Source organism: Nansenia antarctica, assembly GCF_963989245.1.
Source record: "Nansenia antarctica genome assembly, chromosome: 5".
NCBI classification, from domain to species: Eukaryota; Metazoa; Chordata; class Actinopteri; order Argentiniformes; family Microstomatidae; genus Nansenia; species Nansenia antarctica.
The window spans coordinates 34,679,804-34,702,447 of record NC_137690.1 but is presented as its reverse complement, the minus strand read 5'-3'; the positions used below and the strand labels follow the sequence as shown (position 1 = coordinate 34,702,447).

The 22,644-nt window shown below is 45.6% G+C and overlaps 1 protein-coding gene across 1 annotated transcript; it reads left to right on the top strand.

The window, feature by feature from the left end:
- Window positions 1–54: 54 nt before the first annotated feature.
- On the top strand, window positions 55–22,412 carry slc2a8 (solute carrier family 2 member 8; the record flags this gene model as incomplete). Its single annotated transcript, XM_080532571.1, has 10 exons — window positions 55–146; window positions 446–608; window positions 713–919; window positions 1,088–1,187; window positions 19,961–20,172; window positions 20,688–20,837; window positions 21,060–21,168; window positions 21,447–21,617; window positions 21,723–21,868; window positions 22,266–22,412. 10 exons carry the CDS (start codon window positions 55–57, stop codon window positions 22,410–22,412), a joined length of 1,497 nt encoding a protein of 498 aa, XP_080388697.1.
- Window positions 22,413–22,644: the final 232 nt, after the last annotated feature.

The following is a 22,644-nucleotide window of genomic DNA, read 5'->3' as shown; positions in this document are numbered from 1 at the left end:
GGTCATTGATATGGTACTCTGTTTGTCAAGTAACTGCGAACAGGAGAACTGAACATGGATATCCAAAATGAGACTAGACGATTGCTTGATCCGGAAGATGGAGAGGAAGACACGGGAGTGAGGTCTGAGCAGGACTCATACCTTGAGTAAGTTTGTGTTTATTAGTAAGTATGATGTGTATTGTGCAAGAGAAGTGTTACACTAATTATTAAGAGAAGTTTCAACACTAATAATTTCATTAATTTACCCATATGTAGCCTTCTATCTTATTGTTAATGTTTATTCTTCCAGATACATCACTGGAATGAAAGTTCCATTTTCTAGTCTGCCTCCCATTTGTGGTGTGTTCTCTTTCTGCTTTGAAATACTGTGTTTCACTGTTGTTGACACTGACGTATAGGTAAAGATAGAGTTTTGTTAACCCTGTCTCTCTGTCTTTCAACAGTAAAGTGAAGAATGGGAAATTGTATCTGGCTACATTCGCAGCTGTTTTAGGTCCCTTGAGTTTCGGCTTTGTGTTGGGGTACAGTTCTCCTGCCATCCCAGAGCTCAGCAAAATCTCTGACCCACGGATACGACTGGACCCTGACCAGGCCTCATGGTTTGGGGTATGATTTTATTCTTGCTACCACGGTTTATTGAAGACATTGATTTATAGTGTCGGCCTTTCTCCGAAATGTAACTTTGTTTCTTGGTCTTTTTTGTTTTGCAGTCTATTGTAACCATAGGAGCGGCGGCGGGAGGTCTGCTGGGTGGTTGGCTGGTAGATAAGGCCGGGAGGAAGCTGAGTCTCATGTTCTGCTCTATACCTTTCATCGTCGGTTTCACTATCATCATTGCTGCTCAGAATGTGTGGATGCTGTACATCGGGAGGGTACTCACTGGCCTGGCGAGTGGCGTCACATCTCTTGTGGTTCCAGTGAGTACTGTTGTGTTAGACATCCTCGGGTCAAGATGTCGCAGTGTCCTCCCGTGCATCAAATCAAATCAAACATCAAATGTTTAGCCCCAATATGGGTCAATGCTGTCCTCCTGGCTGTCTTTGTGACTGTTGGCTGTTTGGCCCTCTCAATCCTATTTTTCTTAGCTATATATCGCAGAGATGGCACATGAGAGAGTCCGTGGGACAATAGGCTCCTGTGTTCAACTCATGGTGGTCACAGGAATCATGGGAGCATATATAGCAGGTAACGTATAGCGGCCGTCAGTTTGTTAACACTTTTATTTTATTTTGAGTGTCGCTTTATGCTTTAATGATGTAACTTTATGAAATGGAATTTCATGGGTTACTCATTGAGGGGTTTTTGAGCACTACACAACACAACTTTATGACAACAGCCATTACATCACAGTCAAGTGGTAGAAGCAGTCTCTTCAGTTGCCTGTACGGTTTACTGATTCAGAGTTTGGATCTCGGCCCAACACGATCAAAGACAAGGTCCAGAGTTATTGAGTTTTCCTATCCTGATATGGTGTGATCATGTGATGTGAATCGATCATCACCGGGCATGATCAGAACTCCGCCCTCCTAACCGAGACAACTGTCTCATTTGTGCTGAACCACTGCTGTGTCTGATTGAGTTACCAGCATGCCACACGTGCCTCTCCATTAACTTTGCTCAATAGAGGCTATAGTACTGTTGGAGGCTAGGTAGTCTTATGATTATGATGCAGCGAATGGCCATACATTGACCAGGGAATGCTGTAAAGCAGAGAGGTTGCTTTTTGCACCATTGTGTTTCTGTTGTCTTTCACACATAGTTCCCTGTAATTTCCATGAAATAGCAAGCTATGTCAACCGGGCATTTTCACCATTGACACTTGAACGAAATGCCCAACAATTATGGTGTTGCTCCCTTTCACGCATGTCGGCATTGCCGGGTTGCGGGATCTACTTGAATCATGCATCCATCTGGATGCAGAACTGGAACAAGACAGGCGAGTGAGACTGCCATATACAGTGGGGGAAATAAGTATTGAACACATCAACATTTTGTCCAGTAAATGTATTTCCAATGAGCCTATTCAAGTGAAATTTGCACCAGACTTTGGTATTAACTCAAACAATCCAGACAAAAAATCTAAACATTAAAGTCCATATGTAAATAAAGTTATGTGTAATAAAGTGGAATGAAACAGGAAAAAAGTATTGAACACACTAACTGAAATGAATTCAATACTTCAAGTGGAGAAGCCTTTGTTTGTAATGACAGCTTCAAGGCGCTTTCTGTATGAAGTAACTAATCGCCTGCAGTATTCAGGTGTGATTTTGGCCCATTCCTCCACAGATTGTCTTTAAATCTTGAAGATGGCGGGGGGCCCTCTTGTGAATCTGGATCTTCAGATGCTTCCACAAATGTTCAATTGGGTTTGAGTCAGGTGATTGACTGGGCCATTCCAACAAGTTGATTTTCTTTCTCTGAAACCAATTGCGAGTTTCCTTTGCTGCTTTGGGTCACCCACGTCTCATCCTCAGCATCCTGGTGGATGGCAGCAGGTTAATCTCAAGAATCTCTCTGTACATGGCTCCATTCATTGTTCCTTCAATGATATGAAGTCTGCCAGTACCACAGGAGAAACAGCCCCACACCATGATACTTCCACCTCCAAACTTCACTGTTGGTATAGTGTTATTCGGGTGATGTGCAGTGCCATTTCTTGTTGTGTGACAGCCAAAAAGTAAAATGTTGGTCTCACCTGACCAGAGTAGTTCACTGGCTTGTCCAAATGTTGTTTGGCAAACCTTAAACGAGCTTCAACATGTCTTTTTTCAGTAGTGGAGTCTTTCAGGCTGAGTGTGCACAGAGGCCATGGCAGTGGAGTGCATTGCCTACTGTCCTTTCTGTCACAGTTGTACCTGCTGCCTTCAAGTCTTTCTGGAGCTCTTTCCTAGTGGTCCTTGGCTCTTTGGCTACTCTTCTAAATATCCTTCTGACTCCCTGATCAGAAATCTTTTGAGGAGCTCCTGTGCGTGGCCTGTTGATGGTGGAGTGATGTTGCTTCCACTTACGGATAATGCCAGCAAGTGGATGAGTTCGCAACATTGTTGCATGAATTATTTCTCTGATTTGCATTCTCACAGCCCTTCATGTAAACGAAGTAACATACGTCAGCAAAGCAATCAAAGCACGCAATCGAAGCAACTAGGGCTGGGACGACGTCGACTTGCGTAATGTGCGTCGGTGCGTCGCAAATAAACAACATGGCTGCGACCAGTGGAAACATGGAGGAGGCTACTAGCTAATGTTACACAAGCAATGTAGCTCACCACAGTTTTATGTCTTGTCTTCTGGTGTTAGTAACGTTAGCTATGTAGCTGGCTAGCTACGGTAGCCTATTGTCATTGTGGTGATATCACCTACGTTATCTAGCTCGTAGCTCGCATGCTACGTTAGCATCAATTTAGCTAATCATAACATAGCAGCATTTCTAACTGCAATTGCGGCACTGCGCCGACGTGGTGGCGGGGGCGCTGTTTTGCAAATAAGTTAGGTTTCGTTTTTGCTAGCGAAATAGCTGATAGTATGTTGACTGCTCGAGGAGAATACATATTTGAAAGTACAGAATGCCTGAGAGCCTTATATTGCATTATATTATATTATATTTTGATTGGTCATCTGGTGCCTGAATATTGTGTTTTCCTTTACATACAGTATATCTCAAAAGTGAGTACACCCTTTAGATTTTTGCAAATATTCTGCCATATCCTTTCAGGGGATAACACTATCTTAATGAAACTTTGATATAACTTAAAGTAGTCAGTGTGCTGCTTGAATAACAGTATATATTTATTGTCCATTGAAAATTACTCAGTACACAGCTGTTAATGTCTAAACAGCTGGCAACAAAAGTGAGTACACCCCATAGTGAACATGTCTAAATTGTGCCCAAAGTATAAATATTTTGTGTGACCACCATTGTTATCTAGCACTGCTTTAACCCTCCTGGGCATGGTATTCACCAGAGCTGTACAGGTTGCTTCTGGAATCTTCTTCCACTCCTCCATGACGACATCACGGAGCCCACGGATGTTGGACACCTTGCACTCCTCCACCTTCCTCTTGAGGATGCCCCACATGTGCTCAATTGGGTTTAGGTCTGGAGACATACTTGGCCAGTCCATCACCTTAACCTTCAGCTTCTTCAGCAAGGCCGTTGTCATCTTGGAGGTGTGTTTAGGGTCATTATCATGTTGGAAAACTGCCCTACGGCCCAGTTTCCGAAGAGAGGGGATCATGCTCTGCTGCAGGATGTCACAGTATATATTGGAATTCATGTGTCCCTCAATGAAATGCAGCTCCCCAGAGTGCCGGCAGCACTCATGCAGCCCCAGACCACGATGCTGCCACCACCATGCTTGACTAGGCAAAACACATTGTCTTGGTACTCCTCACCAGGGTGCCGCCACACACGCCGGACACCATCTGACCCAAATAGGTTTATTTTGGTCTCATCAGACCACAGGACATGGTTCCAGTAACTCATGTTCTTGGATTCATTGTCTTCAGCAAACTGTTTGCGGGCTTTCTTATGCATCGGTTTCAGAAGAGGCTTCTGTCTGGGGCGACGGCCATACAAACCGATTTGATGCAGTGTGCGGCGTATGGTCTGGGCACTGACAGGCTGACATCCCACTTCTGCAACCTCTGCAGCAATGCTGGAAGCACTCGCACGTCTATTTTTGGAAACCAACCTCTGGATATGACGCTGAGCACGTGGACTCAACTTATTTGGTCGACCATGGCGAGGCCTGTTCCGAGTGGAACCTGTCCTGGAAAACCGCTGTATGATCTTAGCCACTGTGCTGCAACTCATGTTCAGGGTGTTGGCAATCTTCTTATAGCCAAGGCCATCTTTGTGAAGCGCAATAATCCTTTTTTTCAGCCGCTCAGAGAGTTCCTTGCCATGAGGTGCCATGTTGTCCAGCATTCAGAGAGAATTGTGCCCAAAACACCAAATTTAACAGCCCTGCTTATCATTTACACCTGAATCCTTGTAACACTAACGAGTCACATGACACCAGGGCGGGAAAACAACATCATTGGGCACAATTAGGACATGTTCACTATGGGGTGTACTCACTTTTGTTGCCAGCTGTTTAGACATTAACAGCTGTGTACTGAGTAATTTTCAAAGGACAATAAATCTATACTGTTATTCAAGCAGCACACTGACTACTTTAAGTTATATCAAAGTTTCCGTAGGATAGTGTTATCCCCTGAAAGGATATAACAGAATATTAGCAAAAATCTAAAGGGTGTACTCACTTTTGAGATATACTGTAAATAATGACATTTCCACCATAAATTGATGTAGAAAGGGCACAAATTGGTGCATATCAATTCACCAGAATGCAAGAAATTAAGTGTTTGATGTTTAAGGACCCCCAGACAGCCCTGCTTCATGGGCCCCCCCGATGTCAAACACCACTGGTACCACCTCCGCCTCATTTTGAGCCAGGAAAAACCCTGATGGCCATGTTGGTATTCAAGTTGGCTAAACATAGCAGTGAGTCTGCCCTGTGTCTGGGGCTGTTTGACAGAGGCAGTTACAGTAGTAGTAGTAGCAGGTCGCCGAATTAAAGGTGTGAGTGTTTAATTGCGGGCCCACAGACAGCCCCCATACATCAGCTGATCATTTAAAGGGGCGGCCGTCTGAGTAATGTGCATGTCACACGCTGCTTTGTTTTATAAGAGCAGCAGCTATTACCCAGAGTGCTTTATAAAGACACTGTTAAACATAGAGAGACAATACAGCCATTATTTTGGGGGAAATTAAGTGATACATTAATCGAACAGTAAAAAAAAATCGTTAGACTAATCGTTAAATTAGTCGTTAGAGTAATCGACTAATCGAAAAAATAATCGCTAGAAATAGTCGTTTGGGACAGCCCTAGAAGCAACAGACGTGGTAGTTGATTGGTCAGAAACCAGATTGGTCCGCTCTTATACAGATCAACACGCATGCCAGGTTTTCCGTTAGAAAAAATTGCCGCCGGACATCGTGTCCGGGAAGATTTCGATTTACCGGACAAACGTGATATATTCCGGTCACCATATTAAAATATAATATTTTTTTTTCTTTTTTAAATCATATTTTTTTTCCCCAAATCTAATATAGCTGTTTGTCGCGGTGATTACTGTTGTGTAGCGGCCTATATATGCCATTTAATGTCTATTTCTCATCCGATACGATTAGATGCGAGCTATATAATATATAATAATATAACATGATTCGCATGCGCGCTATGCCATTATGTCCAGCGCTGAACGGGTGCATCGATCAATGAACGGACTCCACATTACGTTAACTGAAGTTTGTTAAATTGTTTGGGATTAATGTGAGTTTTCTATTTTCTCTTTCCAGTTTTACCCTTTTTTAATCAATAAAACAACGTCATTTCTATAACCATATATCTCCGCAACTTGCAATGCGCATTAGCCGTGTTGTAACGGTTTTCCTCGTTGACTTGGTTGTCCGGGGTGCCAGTCAGGGCGAGGCCTGACAATTTTAGTTAGTGTGGGGTTGTTTTAGTCAGTCTTGAGTCAAGTTAAACCTTTACAAGCGCTACATGCATCAAAACATGAACCCTTTTTTGTTATACACATGTGAATAGGTTATTGTAATATTATAGCATTTTGCACAACAGACGAAAATTAGTACACAAAGGACATGTGTTGCAATTCAGGTGCACTGTATTGTCACGAATAAACAAAGAACTCTCAAAAAATCAACTCAAATATGCAACCAGCGTTAACTTGGGAGTGTCCAGTTCACAAACTCCGATAGGCTTAGTGGTGTCGGGTTACCCGCGCTGCTTTAGATGAGCAGCTCCTGCTCTCTCCCCAGCTCCGGTGCAAGCGTATGACATTCCCAACGGCCTTGTATCCAACTGTATCCTTACGGGGCATTGTATCCAAAGGAATCATTACGTTTCATCCAGCTCTTCGCGGTCCGAGTAGGCTAAAACATTTACCGAGACGCAGACAGCAGACGCGACCTGCGGCACAAACACGAACGGACGGAATAATCCACTTCCTGGTTTGTTTGAATCATCCCGCTCTCAGCACTCGGTGAGAGACACCTTATCATTTCGCGTCGTCTGTAGAGAACGGGGATTGGATGATTTACGATTGGATACCGGCAGCGTGTGACGTGTGACAGCGTGTGAAAAAATCGTGGAAGTGACAGTCGGCGGCGGAGACATGGCAGATGTGTGACCTTGCCCTCCCCAAGGCGACTTCGGCCGGGATGGGGGAGATGGCTAGCGGTAGGGGAGGCTGTAGGCGGGGGAGGCTGTAGGCATGGGAGAACAGGTAGGTTTTGAGGTGGGATTTAAAAGTGACGAGTGAGGGTCAGTCTCTGAGTGGTTGAGGGAGAGAGTTCCAGAGGCGGGTTAGGTTTAGGGTTAGGTGGGGTAGTGGTGGTCTAGTGGATAGTGAGTTGGACTTGTGATCGGAAGGTTGTGAGTTCAAATCCCGCCTGAAGCCACACCACTACTAGTGTGCCCTTGGGTAAGGCACTTAGCCCTCAGTTACTCCAGGGGGAATGTCCCTGTAATTCGTAATTGTAAGTCGCTTTGGATAAAAGCGTCTGCTAAATGGCAAAATTAATTAAAAATTAAGGCGGGGTGCAGCTCGTGAAAAGGCACGGTGACCGAAGCCTTTGAGTTTTGAGGGTGGGACAGTGAGGGGAACAATGGATGAGGATCGGAGGGTACGGGTAGGGCGGTGGGGGAGAAGGAGGTCAGTCAGGTAAGGGGGGGCCAGGCTATGGAGGGCTTTGTATGTGAGGATGAGGACTTTGAATTGTATACGTTCTTTGATGGGGAGCCAGTGGAGAGAGTGGAGGACAGGAGTGATGTGGTCACGGGAGCGGGTGTTTGAGAGGAGGCGTGCAGCAGAGTTTTGGACCATCTGGAGTCTATGGAGGGAGCGGGAGGTGATGCCGGTGAGTAGGGAGTTGCAGTAGTCAAGGCGGGAGGAGATGAAGGCGTGGATGAGGGATTCAGCAGCGGGGGGGGGGAGGCAGTGTCTGATTTTTGCAATGTTTCGGAGGTGGAAGTAGGATGTCTTGACAATAGAACTGACGTGGGGATCGAATGAGAGGGTGGGGTCCAGAATGAAGCCGAGGTTGCGAGCCAGGGGGGAAGGGGTGATGGTAGGGTCGTCAATGGTGAGTGTGATGGGTCCGGTTTTATTGAGGATGGATTTGGTGCCGATGAGGATGACTTCGGTCTTTTCACTGTTGAGTTTGAGGACGTTGTGTATGAGCCAGGTTTTTATTGCTGAAATGCAGTTTTCGATGTGAGTGAGGGGTGGGTTCTGGGTGGAGTTTGTGGTGATGTAGATCTGGGTGTCATCGGCGTAGCAGTGGAAGTCCAGGTTGAATTGGCGGATGATGTGACCGAGGGGGAGTGTGTAGCAGAGGAAGAGCAGGGGGCCGAGGACTGAGCCTTGTGGGACCCCCTGTGTGACAGAGGAGGAGGAGGAGGTGTGACCGGAGAGGGAGATGAACTGTTGTCTGTTGGTGAGGTAGGAGGTGAGCCAGTCCAGGGCGGTGCCCTCAACACCCAGTTGGCGCAGCCTTTGAAGGAGGATGGAGTGGGACACTGTGTCGAAGGCTGCGCTCAGGTCTAGTAGAACTAGGATGTTGAGGGCACCTGAGTCTGCAGAGGTGAGGAGATCGTTGATTACTTTGACCAGTGCTGTGATGTGGGCGGAAGCCAGATTGAAGGGGTTCATACAGTTTGTTGGATTGGAAGTGGGAGTGAAGTTGGGCAGCGACAGCGCGCTCTAGGGTTTTGGAAAGGAATGGTAGGTTGGAGATGGGGCGGTAGTTGGAGAGATTGGCTGGGTCAAGAGTGGGCTTTTTGAGAATGGGGGTGACAGCGGCAAGTTTGTAGCTTGAGGGAACGTGGCCTTGGGATAGTGACTGATTGAAGAGGGCAGTGAGGTGGGGGATGAGGGCAGGGAGGCAGGCCTTGGTCAGGGTGGTAGGGAGGGGGTCGAGGGAGCAGGTGGTTGTTTTGGAGGCGGTGATGATAGTAGTGATGAGGGAGGAGTCAACAGGGGAGAAAGTAGTGAGAGGAGTAGGGAGAGGGTAATCAGGAGGGGGGAAGATGACAGCAGGGGGGGCGGGGGTGGTGGAGTTGGAGATGGAGGCAGTCAGTGAGCTATTGATGTGGGAGATCTTGCTGTTGAAGGCGTGGAGAAAGGAGTTGCAGAGATCAGGGGAGGAAGTTGTGTTGTTGTCCGGGGGTTGGAGTAGTGTCTTGACAGTGGAGAAGAGGGTGCGGGGGTTTCGATTGGAGGTGTTGATGAGGGTGGAGTAGTAGGCAGATTTGGCAGCTTGGAGTGCGTCACGGTAGGAGGAGATATGTTGCTTGTAGACTTCGGCATGGACAGTGAGGTGGGTTCTATTGTGTAGTCGTTCTAGTTGGCGGCCAGTCAGTTTCATGGTGCGTAGTTCAGGGGTGTACCAGGGGGAGGAGGTGGTGAAGGAGACAGTGATGGTTTTCAAGGGGGCCAGTGAGTCAAGGGAGTCAGAGAGAATGGAGTTGAGCATGGTGGCATAGTCTTCCGGGTTGGTGGGAGTGGAGTCAGTGGGGAGGGCAGAAGATATGGACTGGGATAGAGTGAGTGGGTTGACAGATTTTATGTTACGGAAAGAGATGGTGCGTTTGATGGGGTGGCGCGGTAGGGGCAGGGGGGCAGAGAAGAGGATGCAGTGGTGATCAGAGAGTGGGAAAGGAAAAGGGTGGGGGTTGGATATGGGTAGGGAGGCAGAGCAGACAAGGTCGAGTGTGTGGCCTTTTACATGGGTGGGGAAGTTGATGTGCTGGGTGAGGTGGAAACAATCAAGGAGAGAGAGGAAATCAGAGGTGAGGTTGGAGTTGGGTTGGTCGACATGGATATTAAAGTCACCGGTGAGTAAGAGACGGGTAGAAAGGGAAGAGGCAATGGTGAGGAGTTCCGAGAGATCAGACAGAAAAGAGGGGTGTGGCTTCGGTGGGCGGTAGAGTAAGAGTGCAGTTATGGAGTTGGGGAGTGAAAAGGCGAGGTATTCGAAGGATGACATGGGTGGGAGGTTGAGGTCCAGTACAGTGACAGTTAGGGTGAGTTTGTGGAGAGCAGCGAGACCACCCCCTCGCTTGGAGAGGCGGGGTTTAGCGATGTAGGTGTAATTAGGGGGGGTGGCCTGGTTGAGTGAGTAGTAGTCCGAGGGTTGTTGCCAGGTTTCAGTGAGGAGAAGTATGTCCAGGTTGTTGTCCAGTATCAGTTCAGATATGACAGGGGATTTGCATTTTGTCTATAATGCATGTCATTACAATGCATTATAGACCTTTTCTTTATAGCAAGCATAACCAAAAAAATCGCTTTTATGTCGAGGTGCTGTGTCTAACATTACAGGCTGATTTGTGGACAGTCGCGCATTTGACATATTTCCATGTCTAATGTCTGATGTACTAATGTCATTTCAATGCATTATAGACCTTTTCTTTACAACAAGCATAACAAAATAATCGCTGTTATGCCGAGGTGCCTATGCTTAACATAGAAAGTTCCACAGTCCAGCGCGCTCGGGTTTAGCAGTAGAGGACTGGTAGCCTACCTGATCACTTCCATTAGACTATCAAAGCAGGACACCGGAGCACTCATATCTGCGCGTTTGTCACAGGGTGACAGTCCCTGTTCCTCTGCCCGGCGTCAGTCCAATGGAATCGTCAAGCACAGCCTTCCCCATAGAAATACATCGGTGCGCGATTACAGAGATGTTTATTTAGAAATAAATAAGTTTGACAGCGGATGATGGTAGACATATTTAATGTAAAGTTATCTATCCACAGGCTGATATGTGCATGATAGGCGCGAATTCCCCACCCCCCCCCCCTTGGTGGTATATGACTCTATCTGTATTGCGGCACTTATTATACCAAAACAACTCGCAATCTAATCTGAGCAGTTGTTATTGTAATATTATCGATGGATGTGCCATTTTTTTTTATCAATTTGTTTTTCAGATTTTATCCCTTTTTCACCCAATTTGGTATCCAATTGAACCCAACCTAGCATCCAATTATCCCCTGCCTATTGCGTAGGATCCGCCGCGCGACCCCGTGGCCGGCAGCCCCAGAGGAGATCGCCAGGCAGACTAGCTGACTGGCTCCTCGAGCCCAGCACCGTTACTCCAGCACCAGACGGGGGCGCTGTTGCGCGACGGATCCTTGTCCGGAAATAGTCCTATACCGCCCTCTGGAGCGGCCGCTCAATATGCCACTCCCTGTGTGCCTCGGCCATATCCGGGTCTGGCGAGACCGGGATTCGATCCCAGTCCCCGGTGGGCAGCTTGCACTAGTGGCTAGTGCTTAGACCGCTACGCCACCGCGGGGCTCTGGATGTGCCATTTTTGATGGAGGGCAGTGAGTGGGAGACTCATCAAGGACATGTAGTTAATTAATGCAGTGGACAGCGGCTGTTTCTCCAGCGTTCCTGTCACTTCGGATTTCGGAACGTCATAAAATTCAATCTGTAAGTCATGCATTTTTCCATGTTTCCCATTGATGGTATATGACGCCGTAAATTTAACTAAAGTTCAGCTGCGAAGTTGTTGCACTGTTGTCCTAAATCAGTGCAGACTGGCAGGGTAGGAGCACAGGTTTCATACAGATTAGAGCGCCGTTATTCTGTCATGGTCTGATAATGAAGCATTGTTCTTTTTTATTTGATGACTTGTTTGATCGATTGATAGCGTAAAAGTGAAGTTGTGAATGAGTCGCGAGCGTCAATGCTTTTCTACGATACTACTGATGACGTATCAGTCTTGAAGGGTTGTCCCATTTCATAGGGGTAGATTTCAATCCCGACGGCTTGTGGCTCTGTTCGAAGGCCTTGGCTCGAAATCGAGTCACACTCAAAAACGAGCCATAGGGGTAGAAAAGGGAATCGGGATTGGGCCTTAGTGTGTTCAATACTTTTTTCCATTCCACTTTATTACACACAACTTTATTTACATATGGACTTTAATGTTTAGATTTGGTCTAAGTCTGGTGCAAATTTCACTTGAATAGGCTCATTGGAAATACATTTACTGGACAAAATATTGATGTGTTCAATACTTATTTTCCCCATTGTACCAAATATATATATATGTATATATATATATATATATGTTACGGTACATGTGGGAAAACGGTTTATGTCGGCATTTCCCGGGACATGCCAGCATGAATCGTTGGCTTGGTACATGCTAGCATGTCCCGGGACATGCCGGCATGTGCCAAGTCGACGGTTTATGCTGGCATGTCCCGGGAAATGCAGACATAAACCGTCAGGAGGGTTCATGTGGGAAATACATTCTTACTTTTAGCACCATTGACAGCGCCATGGACAGCGCCTGTTGGAGCCATTTTCCTTGTTTTTTGAATTTAGAAGTTTGGCCTGGGTTTTGTCTTTGCTTGCATTTCTGTTTTGTTTGTGTATAGTTAATTTGGTGACAGGCGTGGTTCATGGGGTGGTTTGATCTGCACTGTGGGGGGTGCCCTGTGTTGGTTGCCACGCCCATTCTCTAGCCAGCTGATTGGAACTGGTATCTGTCTGGTTAAAAGAGTGGGCAGTGAGCCAGGCAAGGAAATGTTAGGCACAGGGTAGCCGTATGGTTTTTAACCACACACACTGTATGGAACGTTTGATAGCATTGTGCTTTACAGAAGACGCTTTGTATTGGATGAATAGAGAAAATGAAATACAATTCTAAGCTACAAAGTAAATCGTGTGGAGTGCTATCAATAAAAATGTGCGTTAGAACCTATCCCTGTGTTCTAAAAGACACGGCTTGAGCCAGGAAGCTCAGCTGTGACAAAGCCACTATGCAGCGCCAGCAGAACGGACGGGATTTGCTTCATAGTAGAGCGGCTTAGCACAATAATTGTGCACTTTTTGAAGAAAGCATGACATTTCTACCATAGTTAGTACCATAGTAGTAAGGTTTATTTTCAGATGTGGAGGGAAGTCAGATTTGACCCCAGAGGCCCGGGAGAGGTCAAATTCAAGATGGCCGCCAGTCCACCGTGTCTAATGTTAAAACACGCTTAATTTTGGAACCAAACAGAGTAGAAAAACACTTTAGGTGTCCTTTCCAACTAAGTTAGGGATGCCCATTCATTTGGTGATACTTTTGATAATGCCAGAATTCAAGAAAATGCAATTAGGTCAAAGTCAAGGTCAAATTACATTGAAATTACATGATTACATGAAACTTTGATTCCATTTTGACACTATTCTTATGGTTAGTGTAGAGGAGTAGTACACACTATGCAGACATAGACAGGCAAAGGATGCAAAAAGGTGCTTCATTTCCAAAACAAAATTGTACACAGAACTCAAAGTACACACAACTAACAAACTAACGACAAACCGATGAAAGACAAGGGAAGACATGAGGGGATATAAGGGAAGACATGAGGGGATATAAGGGAGGACATGAGGGGATATAAGGGAGGACACAAGGGGATATAAGGGAGGACATGAGGGGATATAAGGGAAGACATGAGGGGATATAAGGGAGGACATGATGGGATATAAGGGAGGACATGAGGGGATATGAGGGGATATAAGGGAGGACACAAGGGGATACAAGGGAGGACATGAGGGGATATGAGGGGATATAAAGACAAGGGAAGACATGAGGGGATATAAGGGAGGACATGAGGGGATATAAGGGAGGACATAAGGGGATATAAGGGAAGACATGAGGGGAACAAAAGCACAGATCAGTGCACTTAAGTGCAACTTTGGCACACTTGCACCATCCAGTGCACCCTTTCTCACAGCGACAGCGGATTAATTCATGGCACAATTTTGATGCTTCAGGGAGAGTGGTCCAGAGCGGCTGCCACCCAGTTCTTTCCTTTGTCCAGCCCCAGTCAGATGGCTCTGGCATCTCTGGATCCAGGACCAGTACCTGGTTCCAACAGTTGGCCTGGTAGCAAGTGCGCTTGGAGTGCTCTTTGAGGGCTGATGAAGAATGTTCTCTAAAGTTCTGGACTTCTGTGTGAAGAGCTGTTTCCTGGCATCATTCACCTCCGTGCTCTCACTGGTTCGGTCATACATCAGCACCACAAATCGTTCTAGCAGTAACTTTGATTCTTCACTGACCTCACTAGGCATGCACAGGAGTTCATGGAAAGCATCATTGACCTCTGGGAAAGACTTCCGAGTCTCCCAGGCAGTCTTCTTTCCTCGGCCAGCGAATGCAGAGACAGTGTCACACCCAGTGAAAGCGTGAAAGACTGTTAGAGTCTGGCACTGTGTAGGATTCATTGTGGCAACCATTTGGTGAACAGCTATGTACCGTAAGCTTGACCCGACACCAAAGGCAACCCACAGCTCATCAGGAGCTATTTTGCTGAATGAAGCCACAGCCAGTACCACCACATCAGTATCAACGGTACGTATGGTCACCTTCTTACAACCTTTCTGCACAGCATCTGCCACATGCAGAAGTAGACGAGTGTCGTCCTCGTCTTGCGAACATGGGGCAAGGCAGGCCAAGCATGACTCAGCAGGAGAGCAGAAGACTCCAGTTCCATCTGTTGCATACAGTTCCTTGCCCTGTGCTAGAGGTAGATGAACAGCTTTGCGTGACAGGAAAGAAAACAACTCGGTTTTGTTCTCATCGCATCGAAGGAAGTCCTTCCAGTTCTTAGGCATCACAGTAGGAGGAGCCACCCTTTTCCTGCTGCCCTTTCCCCTCTTCTGTCTGGTCGAGGCTTTCAGGCTGGCAGGTAGGTATACATCCCAGACAAGGTTGACTTGGGTGTTTTTCTGAAGTTGAGCAGAGATGTATTTTGGAACTGTTTCTCCATACTCTTGAAATGTTCTTGATGTGCTAGGATTTAGGTTAGCATTTGAACCACAGCTGCACCATCGAGAATTTCTGCATCAGCCACAGGCACACTATTGTCTTCGAGCAGATCTGTCTCCAGGCAGCGAAGTAGATCTGCTTTAACCCCAATCCAAAGTTTTCCTCCAGTTGACAGAGCTGGTGGGGCTGCCTGGTTTTCATGGGAGAAGAAATGTTGGATGTCTCCATCTCGTGTTTGACAGGAGATGTACAGCCTTGAAAAGAGACCACAGTCACTCTTCAGTACTGCAAGTTGTCCCTTGTCTTTTGACCTTATCTTGACAGGTGGCCTACTGAACAGTGGCAACTTGTTCTTTGGAAGTGTTTGCGTGACAGGTGTTGTCCAATCAAAAATGTATTTACTACAACATTTCGGTACTATGACTCTTATTCTGAAACTTGCTTTGAAACCAGTAATAAAAAGACTAATAACAGACCTACACTAGTTTATCTAGCAGAATTATTTTGATCAGCGCTGCCATAGCTAGCTAGCAAACTCATTCCCGGCTATAATCAAATTCAATGTCTTTGCATGTTACAGTTAGGAACTAAGGCTTTACTCAAGTGTACTAATATTGTCTGTTCATAGTAAGTCAGTTTACTTGTTATATTTACCTGTTGATATTTCGTCAGAAGTGCTCTCTGTCGTTAGCTACTGGTGCCCTAGAGGGCCATCTGCTGATAACGCTGTGCTTAGCAGGAATAAATAAAATAACCACACATCCCAGTAAATAATAACTAATAACGGAATAATGCAGGGCAATAAAAAAGTATTTTTTTCATAAATACAGAGTTCATAAATAAAAGAGAACAACTAATTGTGTTTTCTGAGGTAAAGTTTTACATAGACCTTGACCTAAATGCATTTTCTTGAATTCTGGCAATCTCAAAAGCATCACCAAATGAATGGGCATCCCTAACTTAGTTGGAAAGGACACCTAAAGTGTTTTTCTACTCTGTTTGGTTCTAAAATTAAGCGTGTTTGAACATTAGACACAGTGGCCTGGCGGCCATCTTGAATTTGACCTCTCCCGGGCCTCTGGGGTCAAATCTGACTTCCCTCCACATCTGAAAATAAACCTTATGGTATGTACTAACTATGGTAGAAATGTCATGCGTTCTTCAAAAAGTGCACAATTCCTCATAATATGAGAGCTTAGCCGCTGTACTATCACACTGTATTTAACTAAATAGCCTACCACTAAAGCAGTCTATATTACATCAATCAAAACATATGTCTGTCTCTGGTCCTTCTCTAAAAGTAGGACCAACACATTTGTAAATGGGGAATGCAGAGTCTACTTACCAACGACATAATCTTTTGAGAGGCGACATGGTGGCTGCTCTCTGTGTCAGATGAATCTTCTCGAAGTCTGACCATCATTATCAAAGCTAATATCTCCTCATATCCTTCTCAGTATCATACATGTTCTTTGCAATGGTGGAAATAAATAAAAAGAAAGAATCAAGCTCAACAGCTCAACTGTGTGTCAACAAGTTCCCGAAATGCGCTCCTCTCACTTTGATGCACGCACGCCTAAAGGCTTCCTGTGGCGCGGGAGCGGAGCACTGGCCTTGTTTTGTGAACATTACGGTCTAACCCAACAGTTGATGAGTTGGGGGGGCTATGAGTTGGGGGGGGGGGGGGGGGGGCGGTGGTAGAATACGACACAGTTTTTTCAGCTCGCCCGGGCTCATCGGGCCAAAGAAGAAATAACTCACCGGTAGAACGAGCGATTGTCCAATCAGAATCGAGTATTTTAGAGAGCCGTGTCATAGCCTAAAAAATAAAGAGAGCATTACAGTGATCTCGGAATCCATGCCATAACCTGCCCTATCAACTGTTTTGAGCAGAATAAACACATAATAATATTTGACAAGCATTTATCCCATTAGATTGCATTTATTGAGGATAAATTGTCTGTTAATTACTTCTCACATTCAGTTAATTCAGTGGCCTACTCTTTGAATTATACAGGCCCAGTATTTATATATTAAGCTCCTTATTGTTTCATTAATTTAATTAGTCAATATGCATTTCAAAAGTAGCCCTAGTTCACATGTTTAAAATGTGCTTGTTAAAAATATCCTGTTAAAGTTTTGTTTATTAAAACATTCCTTCTTTGTTATTTTGTAGTTGTGTTCTATCCTGTATGCACTTTAGGTGTCAGTTCCTGTAATGGCATAAGTAATAGGCTACTGTACCACACACAATAATAGCCCTCCATTCCATATCTTAAGCAATGAGCCTATTTCATTTTTAATACAAATGTAAAAAAATCGAATAGTCGTTTTTCTAATGGGATAAATCTTTGTCAAATATTATTATGTGTTTATTCTGCTTAAAACAGTTAATGTTATGGGCAGGTTATGTCATGGATTCCGAGATCACTGTAATGCAGTGGTGTGCCGTCAGGGCCAGCAAGGCCTTCTCTGCTGGCCTAAACATCATCAGAATATACATTTTATTTTAATATATATTTTCCACAAATATGTATTAATGATTCCCCATAGTCTATTCTCTTCATTTCATAGCTTTCCTCTTGGTTGCGCTGCTTCCAGTCTCCGATTGAGATTTGGAGGGCTGGCCTTTATGTTAGAGCTTTTATCCAATCAAAATGTGTTGCTAGGGGGCTTAAAAATCTGCCCGCCTTCACATTAAACGGTGCTGCGGATTCGACCTGTAATTTAACATTGGAACGAGAAAACCTGTGGCGTACCTAGTAAACCTACGTAGATGCGAGCAAAAGCAACAACGGCGCCTGCTGTAAGGCTCAATGATGTCAGCACCCAGCACGTCTTTTGATTGGATACGCACTATTGCTACGCACTATTGATACGCACTATTGATATTCACTATTGAGATGCGGAACTATGCCGGTAGATGTGAAACTTTTGAAAGTGCGCAGGGAAACGGAGCCTCACAACGAAAGCTTTCGTTGACTGATCGATAATACTGATCGATTGTGTCCTGTTTTTGGGTAAACAATAACTTTCATTTAGGGGACACAATGAAAGCGCCAAGTCCACAAACAGAGGAAACTACGTTGAGCTTCTTTCTTTTCTGGCTGAAAACAACCCAGATTTACATTACCACCTGTCCACAAACAAAGTGTTTACTGGGACGTCAGGCAAAATACAAAACGACCTGATTTTTGCTATTGCTGAAGTGATGGAAGAAGAGATCAAAATGGAGATTAAAAAGGCACCCTTTGTCGCTATTATGGTGGACGAGACGACAGACGTGGGTAATGTAGCGATCTTAAAGATGTTAGTTTAACACTCTTCATTGTAAATGCGGATTTATTGATTAAAAATGCTTCGGAAATATTAATATAACTCTGTTGTACTTGTCTGACTATGTTAAGGTGATGCAACGCCCGGTTATATTGTGTTTCTGTCTAGTTTCTAGAGCCATGGCGTCATAACGATGGTATTAAGAGGTAGAATAATTCAGGTAGGAATGTGTCGGACATCACTGAAGGCCTAGGTGTGAAATGCACCGCCCGCCACTGCTGTAATGCTCTCTTTATTTTTTAGGCTATGACACGGCTCTCTAAAATACTCGATTCTGATTCCCCCCCCCCCCCCCCCTTAAACAATACATTGTTTATTGTGTTTATTTTCAACTGTTGCTTAAAGGTTAGACCGTAATGTTCACCAAACAAGGCCAGTGCTCCGCTCCCGCGCCACAGGAAGCCTTTAGGCGTGCGTGCATCAAAGTGAGAGGAGCGCATTTCGGGAACTTGTTGACACACAGTTGAGCTGTTGAGCTTGATTCTTTCTTTTTATTTATTTCCACCATTGCAAAGAACATGTATGATACTGAGAAGGATATGAGGAGATATTAGCTTTGATAATGATGGTCAGACGTCGAGAAGATTCATCTGACACGGAGAGCAGCCAACATGTCGCCTCTCACAAGATTATGTCGTTGGTAAGTAGACTCTGCATTCCCCATTTACAAATGTGTTGGTCCTACTTTTAGAGTTCACTGCATGTAGGCTAGACATGTGTTTTTATTGATGTAATATAGGCTGCTTAAGTCGTAGGCTATTTAAATAAATACAGTGTGAAGCAAATCCCGTCCGTTCTGCTGGCGCTGCATAGTGGCGCTGTCCATGGCGCTGTCCATGGTGTTAAAAGTAAGAATGTATTTCCCACATTAACCATCCTGACGGTTTATGTCGGCATTTCCCGGGACATGCTAGCATAAACCGTCGACTTGGTACATGCCGGCATGTCCCGGGACATGCTAGCATGTACCAAGCCAACGGTTCATGCTGGCATGTCCCGGGAAATGCCGACATAAACCGTTTTCCCACATGTACAAGCCCGGATTATCCATATATTGCATCGGGTGAATGCCCTGGGGCACCAGCCAATGGGGGGGCACCAAATTATTCGGACAATGAATAGACCTTTAAAATATTTTGGGCACATTTTTAAAATATAGGCTATATTTACTGGAAGACATCCACACAGGTACAAAACTAACGGTTATATTTAGGCTATCATATAAATAATAAGATAAATAATTGCGAGTGCCCCACCCCCAGTCACAGACAAGTGCCCCCCCCCCCCCCCCCCCCCCCAATCACAGACAGGTGCGCGATGACGCAGTGACGCCAAACTATCAACTAAGAAATCAAAATGGACAGGCGACAACTGAGTGGCTCTGCCAAGCGAAAAATTAAGCAATCCTGTCTTGTTCAGCGCATTGATGCATACAGGGCCCTGAATGGACTATTTGGCGTTTTGTTTGATTCCGACATGGACCGCGATTCTGGAGACGGACCAGGGAATGTTCAGGCTTCCATTCACACCTGAGGCTTCCCTGTAAATTCCATTGATATGGAATCATACATGGTCCCGACCCGGGTAATTGCCTGGTTGAATTTCCCTGGTCAGTCTCGTTCACACTTAAGCCGCACGGGAAATTCCATCGAATCTACTGGGAAGCCTCGTATGTGTGAAAGAGGCTTTAATATTCTCCCTACTTTTTCCTACTCTGCTCCCCCCCCCCGCCCTCCCTATCCCCCCTCCACCCCCCCAGGGCTGTATCTGGACTGGCGCTGGCTGGCCATCTGCTGCTCGCTCCCCCCGGCCCTTATGATGGTGTTCATGTGCTTCATGCCGGAGACCCCCAGGTTCCTGCTGTCCCAGGGGAAGAGGCGGGAGGCGGAGGAGGCGCTGCGCTTCCTGAGAGGACCAGACGCCCCCGCCGAGTGGGAGTGCGCCCGCATCGAGGACACTTCTGACGAGCAGGTGAGATGACCTCAGGGATCTAAGACGGGCTAAGACTACAGACAGATGCTGCTGTCCCTTATAAGAGATGGACTGTAAGGTCATGTTCAGATAGGGTAAGGGCGTCGCACGTCTCGTGTGTTACACCTAATCATATTAAAAAGCAGTAAAAATAGCTAGACCACTCTTAGGCTAGCCCTGTTTGAGTACATTCAGGTTAGAAGCAGGACATAGACAAACTTAATAAGAAGGAACAGTTGTCCCACAACTCTGTGTATAAAGTAAGGATAATCATGTTGTCGGCGAACAAAGTGGAATGCTGACACATCTGATCCCTGTTAATGGGACTCACTGCAGGATGCTGTTTGGTGATGAATGTTACATTTATGTTTTTGGGGCATTCACCAGGCGCGTTTATCCAAAGCGACTTACAGCAAGTACATTTGTCTAAGTAAGTGGATCGTCTATCCATCAGTCGTAGCAGGAAAAGAAGTCATCTATGCTGGAAAAAGGTGTCTGACATTTGTGTTAACCAGGGGGCTGGTTTACGGCTGGCTGACCTGAAGGACCCTGGGGTTTACAAGCCCCTGGGAGTGGGCGTCATGTTGATGCTCTTCCAGCAGCTGACGGGAATCAACGCCATCATGTTCTATGCCGAAACCATATTTGAGGAGGCCCGTTTGAAGGTAAAGAGTAGTTCTCTAGTTAGGCTAACTAACTTCTGTGTATTTTGACGGCTGTGATGAGTAAAACAATGACTTTAGTGAGTGATTCTTTGTCATTTTTGTAAATGCTTCCTCGGAAACCCTTGTTTTGTGTTTGTTTGTCAATGGAGAGTACTTTGTATGACTAGGGATATGTCAGTGCAGTTGTATGTATTAAAAGAGAGGTCCTGTTTCATGTTCCAGAACGGTGACGTCGCTACAGTGATCGTGGCTGCGATCCAGGTGGTTTTCACAGCGGTAGCAGCGTTGGTCATGGACCGGGCCGGAAGGAAGGTTCTACTCGTCCTCTCAGGTGCTTATTGTTTGCAAAAATGATACACATATATGTGTTGACAAAGTTTCTAAGATTTTGAAATAAATGGCTAGCCAGACCGCTGTGGTGAACTGATTAGAAGGCATGGTGAGTCAGTGAAAAGAGTCCTTTGTGGCAAGTCAGCACCAGTAAGTCAGAGGGGGGAGCTTGACATCAGATTCCAAAATGGATCCTATTTCCTACATAGTCTTGTGCTTGACCCTTGGTCCTATTCAAATCTGACTGACATGTCTCTCTCTCTCCCCTTCTCCACCAAGGAGTGTCCATGTGTATCAGCACAGCTGTCTTTGGAGTCTACTTCTACATGTCCAGCCAGAATCCTAGTAACTCCACCGTGCCGCCCAGCTTAGTGTTGGATCCCTTTTCCCTGGAGCCTCAGGCTGACCTGGCCTGGCTCGCACTCGCTAGTATGGGGCTCTTCATCACCGGTGCGTTGATATTGACATCTGTATCGGTAGTACCTCCACTTGTGTTTTTACTACGAGGAGGAGGGGGTTATCGCCACTGGTTTGAAATTGTGTGTGTGTGTTTAGGATTTGCCCTGGGTTGGGGCCCCATCCCCTGGCTGGTGATGTCCGAGATTTTTCCCACTCATGTCCGGGGATTTGCCAGTGCCGCCTGTGTCCTCACCAACTGGGGCTCCGCGTTCATCATCACCAAGACCTTCCAGAGCCTCATGGTGAGTGGTGCTACGGAACATCCTGTCAGAGAAGGGAGGGAGAAAAGGAGATTGAGGTGGCAGCGAGAGGCCTTTGCTATGTGAGAGGAAGTCATTTGTGGCTATGGGTTTGCATATTTTCAGCTTAGTCGCTAAGTTAAAATAACATTTTCTAAACTGTTTTATTCCACATTTAAACATATTAGTGATAATGAAAAGAGCTTTTTCTGAAAGAGAGCTCTTCGTGTTACTGTTAGTTAATAGTTAATTAGTGTTTGTACACAATCAGTTTCTATGGGTTTTATACTGCTATTGATGTGAAGTGTTTTGGGGATTGTTCAAGGTAACAATGTTCCATCCAAATGTCTTCTAGGCATTCCTAACCAATGTAACAATTTTCCATCCTAATGTCTTGTAGGCATTCCTAACCAATGCGGGGACCTTCTGGCTTTTTTCTGGGCTCTGTGCGCTTAACGTCGTCTTCACCATAATCTTCGTCCCTGAGACAAAAGGCAAGACTTTGGAGCAGATCCAGGCACTGTTCAAAGGGACTCCAGAACTATAGATTACAATGGTGTCTGACTGTAGCCTCGGCCTCTTAGCCAGCCCCAGGTATAACAGAGGCACCTCCTCATGGTCTACTTGCTAGCCTATAGAGCCCTATTGTGAACCTGGAAATGTTGAGTACCCCAAAGTTTTACATTTTTACGTTTTTTAAATTGGCTTAATTAGCATTAATTAGGGTTAGGGTAATCGCCTATATTTCAGCAACTGCTTGGCCGATTTGGATAATGTTG